Here is a 5266-nt window from a genome sequence, read left to right on the forward strand (position 1 = left end):
TTTTCTGTAGAATGAAGCCAAAACCGGTCAGGATCCCTTTGACACCAGTATTTGTCTGCGCTAGAACAAGATTCTAATCATGCAACGCTAACATCTACTCCATAGCCGATTCCCTGCTTCTTGTCTAAACGTGCCATTTTCAGTACCGTCTGAATCTGCCGAGGAAAAGGAAGGAGGAATTTGATTGCGCCTTTGCCCGTAACACAGCAATAAGCCAGGAGAGAAATGTCCCTTCAATATCAGACATTGTAAATGCAAGCCTAAGGTTCTATAAGATCCTTCAATCTTCTTTTCAAGCCCATCAGAAAACGCTAGTCCTGAGACACTGCCTTTGCCATTCCACATCTCCAGATACAGAAAAATCCCTTGAACAGAACAGCTTCAGTGTTGATCATTTGCAGCCAACCAGCAAAGCATTGCACGTACCATTTGAAGTTTGATTTACGAACCATCAACTGCAGCCTTCAAACAAACACAAACCACAGCACCTCCGTTCATTCATGGGCGGCGTTACCCTCTACAGACTTGGTCTGCAGAGTCAGTCATAAATGAGTCAAGTAAAGTATATTGTTCGGGCAATTCTTCTGACGTTACTTTACCGCACGCACGCCAACTGTTCTCACTCGGAATCTATACTGGGGCTGAGAATCATTGTCGCTATCGTCGTCATCATCTTCGCTAGATTCATCTGCAACTCTATCCCACCTTGAGTAGTCAAGTTGTGAGTGTCCTTTCGGTTTTGGGATAGCTTGCCACCCAGAGGAATCTTGTTCGGATAACTTACCAACGGCACTATTCTGAGCAGCGACTTCCCCTCTGGCAGTAACCCCACAACTCTCAGCCTTTTGCTCGTCAGGAACTACCGCCTCTGTAACTTGCTCTACTCCATCTTCACATTCCTCCAATGCTTTTCTTTCTTTTACCTCCTTGTCCACCTGCAGTTCTGTATCATCTTCATCTTCTTCAAGCTCTGCATCATCTTCAGGGATGGGAGCAAGGGACTTTCCTCGAACAAAACAAACCATCTTTTGTCACTAGTGAGCAAACATGGGCCTAAAGATGTGAAACTACTACATCAGAATTTGCTCATATTGTACACATTGTATGTATGATAGACTCCATGTGACTCGCAGTACAAGAAAAGATGCATCACAAATATCCGTAGGAAGGCTGTCTGGAAAAAGTGGATGCTCCTGTAAAGGTCATATTTAGCAGCTACAAATAATCCCTTAACCACCCCAATCAAATGCAAATTTACATTTTCCTACTCCAGAAGTAATTTGGCAATTGATTTAGTTATTCTCCACTTACTATTTACATCCTAAACAAAATCAAGATTGATTTCTGTATACAACATGTAATTCTGGGACAGCTCATCTTGTATCTTGAAAGTCCGAATTTCTGTCTGTTAAAGCTATCAACCGTCTAGTACAAATTCTTTACAAAATTTAGAAGACATTTTGTACATCAATGTAGTTCGGTTCTCCAAGCCACATGAAATGCAATTGCTCCACATTGATGAAATTTATCTGATTAACATCCGTCATACTTAGAATGCTTTGATCCTCAAAAATAGTAACCTTCTACAACTGAAACCACGTCAAAAAATTCCAAGGCAGGTACTTCATTTCTTTATTAGTATAACAAACTCTGCTGCATCTTCTTAACTCAAACATGTATAAATTACTGAGTTCACAAAACCCGTAAAAAAAAATTAATAAATAAACTAAATAAAAGCTGGAAACAAGAGCAGAAAATTATATTAAAAAAAAAAGGAGCCAAACGCAAAGGATAAGAGCTAAGGATTTAATAACAGAAAGAAGGAAGAATACCAATTGTGTCTTTAATCGGGCCTGAAGATTCTGATAAACTTCTGATGAAGGGTTTAAGTCAATGAGCCTATTGACGTCAAAAAGAGCTGAGTTGTACTCCTTTAGAGTGACTAACGTCTGAGCACGCAACATCAATGCTCCAGTGTGATTGTGATCAAGCTCAAGCACCCAGGTGCATTCTTCAGCAGCCTATACAAATTTGCAGACATTATGCAATCAATACACAGAACAAATTTCAAAACGGAAGTGCAATTCAATCTAAGCCTGATCTTCATCAATTGAGAAGTAGTGAAAGCAACATACATGGATTGGTCAAACAAATAAACAACGGACGTGACACGTAAAGACGCAAAGACAAAAACCAAAAGCATGTATCCCATTGAGGAAAACTCCCCAGAGCTGAATGCCAATAAGCCGTCAAAATCCGTAACCAGCTACTTTTGAACAACCATTACCCGCAGAAAACACCACACAGAAACCACAGACCACAAAATATCCAAAATGGAAATGTCCAGCTCTTAACCTCCATCATGGAGAGAAACTTATCTGAACGACACATAAAATAAAGTTGGGTAGATAAAAGATTATACAGCTTAAACCAACACTCCAAGATCCTAGCTCACTAAAGTTTCACAGCCAGGAAACATTCAAAACTATCGAACGAAGTTAACAAGAGTTCATTCCCCCTGTTCTAATAAAAAATAGTGGATATTCCACGCTTTCTGGATTCCAACTGTTCCCCCCCCCCCTCTCTTTTATTTGGGTTTCTTTTCGGCAATCACTCTATCCAACAGTCTTACCTCAATAAACTAATCCAGTTTTTCCACACCCAAATTGATGACATAAGCAATGAATAATAAAGCAAAAGTCATTTCTTAAATAATGAGGAAATAGTTGTTGAATCTAAGTAAATCGATCGAAGCTTAAAATCATAAAGAGGGGAAAAAAAACAAGAAGGATGAAAACAGGATAGAAGCGGGAGCAGGAGAGTTTGAGAACCTTCTTGAAGTTGTGGAGTTTGAGAAAACAGGCGGCCCGATTGCTGTGGAGAGCGATTTGTTGGGGTATGGACTTGGCGGCGGAAAGCGCTTCGGTGTAATAAACTAAAGCTTCCTGGTACTTACCTTCTCTATACATTTGATGAGCTCTCTCGATCTTATTATTCACGTTCATCACCCCCACCCCATTTTTATTGGTACTACTACTCGTCGATGCCATTTCTCTCTATCTCTTCTTTCCTATTTACAGTGCTTCTACCACTACGTGTAATCTTTTCTATTGCTTATAATCTGATTTTGATACAAGAGGGATCATACGAATAAATTCGGAACCGGACCCAATAAATAAACCAATCAAACACTACCCAGAAGAAATTTAGAAAGATAGAAATGAAATTTGATGAGATCAACAAAAGAGTAGAAAAGAAGTGATGGGAAATGGATTGAAGAGTGTGTGTGTGTGTGTGTGTGTCGGACAAGGAAAAAAACTTCGGAGAAATCTAGGTGGCGGAGGCTACGGTGGTGGATTTTAAAAGTGGCAGCTTCCAAATGATTTTCAGATGCAAACTGGGGAGGCGGCTGACGACGAGTTTGGGGCCGCGAAAGGATTGGATAGTTCATCGTTTGCACAAATTTATTTATTTGTTTGCATAAATACATTTTTTTAATCATTTTTTTAAAAAAAAATTCAAGCACATTACATTATTACTAATAAAATGTTATAATATTTATTTCAAAAAAAATTATCTCGTATCCAGGCATGTCGAATATGTATTACAAAACCCCATTTTCTTTCTTAACTTAAAAAAAACAAACAAACAAACAAATAAAAGCTAGGAAAAAAAAAAAAACAGCTTTAGCGGGGATGTCGTCGTCTAAGGGTCTGTTTGATAAAATAAAAAAGTGCTGAATCTGAATTTTTTCAAACATTCAGATGTTTTGAATGTTTGGTAAATGAAAATCTATTTGTTGAACTTGTTAAGCAGTGCTGAACTTGTGTGTATTTTTTTCAGCACAAGAATCCTAACTGAATGCTTAATTCTGGTAAGAATCAATAGAATTACTTCAACTATCTTATCTTATCTATCAAATCTACCCTTGTTTGTTAATTATGTTCATAATTCTTATCTAATTAAACAACATAATATTCTCTATCTAACGATTTTTAGTTTCTCTTTTCTCCCTTTTTAATGACTTTCACATATTCTCCATACTCCTCATATAATATATTTAATCTTTTATATTAATTTGATTTAAAAATAAATATTGTCATTTTCATACCTAACAATTTTAAACTAATTAAATCATAGATTCTTTTTTTTTTTAATGAAAGGATATAATGGCAAAATTGTCAAATTAAACTTATTAAGCATTCAGTTATAAATATTTATCAAACAGTATAAATAGGTTTAGCATTAAAATTCAGATATTCATATATTTTTTTCAGTGCTTAAAATTCAGCAAATTAATTGTTTCAGTATTCAGATTTCAGAATTCAGATTCAGTTTTATCAAACAGAACCTAAGAAACGGGAAGTATTAAAAAAATGTTTTATGTAAAATCTCTTTCTTTGTCAAATACCCTTCCTTGTTGCCTTGTTGGGAAGTTCAGCCTTTAGGGCACTGTGTAATATATCAAGCAGCTGGTCATATCAATAACTTGGTTCTAGAATTTTGTAAATTAAATAGTACTACATGATGCATTGAAACATTTTTGCTGGTCGTAACTTAATACCATGGGTCGTTGGGCTGTAGACGTCCATTGATTCCAGTGGTGTAGCCTCTATCATCCTCGGAGTAGGAGGGCCAAGGGGAATCTAGATTTTGGAACCTAAGAGTGGCTGGAAAATGGGTGGGTTTGAGAGTCCAACAAGACCAATTACATGGCTAATTTCGCTTCAAGGGCTTTGGTTTTAAGCCTTCTAGGGCATTGAGACTTGGTGGACATCACTGACTGAAGCACTACATTTCTTTGATTGATTTCCTTCCAAGCTGTCTTTTAGCATTTGACGATTTGGTCCGACTGTAACCGGGCCAGCCTCATTTAACTTTGAACGCCTTGGCAAGTGACCCAAAAACTGCATACCTGTTGCTATTATCACTCGTTGGAAAACAATTTAATAGCCAGGACTAGGAGTATCACAGAAAGAAAGAAAGGCGAAGGTTATGCGGTGGGGGCGGCGAAAAGGCGACTTCTTCTCATTTGATCAATGGGGTGTTCTGGCTGTAGCGGTATTGTGTCAGGCAAGCACTCCTGAGCTAGATCGATCGGTAACAGATTGGAAGAAAAGAATTGGGGAAGGAGGGAAATCGAGAGAAAAGAGAGAAGGCAAGAGAGAGTAACAGAGAAGAAAGAGAAAGTAATTCTTGTATTATGAATCTGGTAATCAAATACAGCAATTGAAAGGGACCTTTATACAATTTCTGTTATCTGTTG

At 37.6% G+C, this 5266-nt stretch overlaps 1 protein-coding gene across 1 annotated transcript; it reads right to left on the reverse strand.

The window, feature by feature from the left end:
- Positions 1-3460, reverse strand: LOC113743472 (uncharacterized). Its single transcript, XM_027271489.2, has 3 exons — positions 2832-3460; positions 1833-2021; positions 1-1001 (listed from the first exon to the last, which is right to left on the reverse strand). The coding sequence occupies exons 1-3, from the start codon at positions 3048-3050 to the stop codon at positions 591-593; spliced, it is 819 nt and encodes a 272-aa protein (XP_027127290.1). The 5' UTR covers positions 3051-3460; the 3' UTR covers positions 1-590.
- Positions 3461-5266: the final 1806 nt, after the last annotated feature.

The sequence above is a fragment of the Coffea arabica genome, chromosome 5e, assembly GCF_036785885.1.
Source record: "Coffea arabica cultivar ET-39 chromosome 5e, Coffea Arabica ET-39 HiFi, whole genome shotgun sequence".
NCBI classification, from domain to species: Eukaryota; Viridiplantae; Streptophyta; class Magnoliopsida; order Gentianales; family Rubiaceae; genus Coffea; species Coffea arabica.

What these genes read in the sequence shown, in the direction of transcription:
- LOC113743472 (XM_027271489.2), bottom strand. Translation starts at nt 3,050, where the DNA reads ATGGCATCGACGAGTAGTAGTACCAATAAAAATGGGGTGGGGGTGATG. An exon ending in AACTCCACAACTTCAAGAAG is followed by an intron (nt 2,022 to 2,831) that starts GTTCTCAAACTC and finishes AAATTTGTATAG; the next exon opens with GCTGCTGAAGAATGCACCTG. An exon ending in CCCGATTAAAGACACAATTG is followed by an intron (nt 1,002 to 1,832) that starts GTATTCTTCCTT and finishes GTTCGAGGAAAG; the next exon opens with TCCCTTGCTCCCATCCCTGA.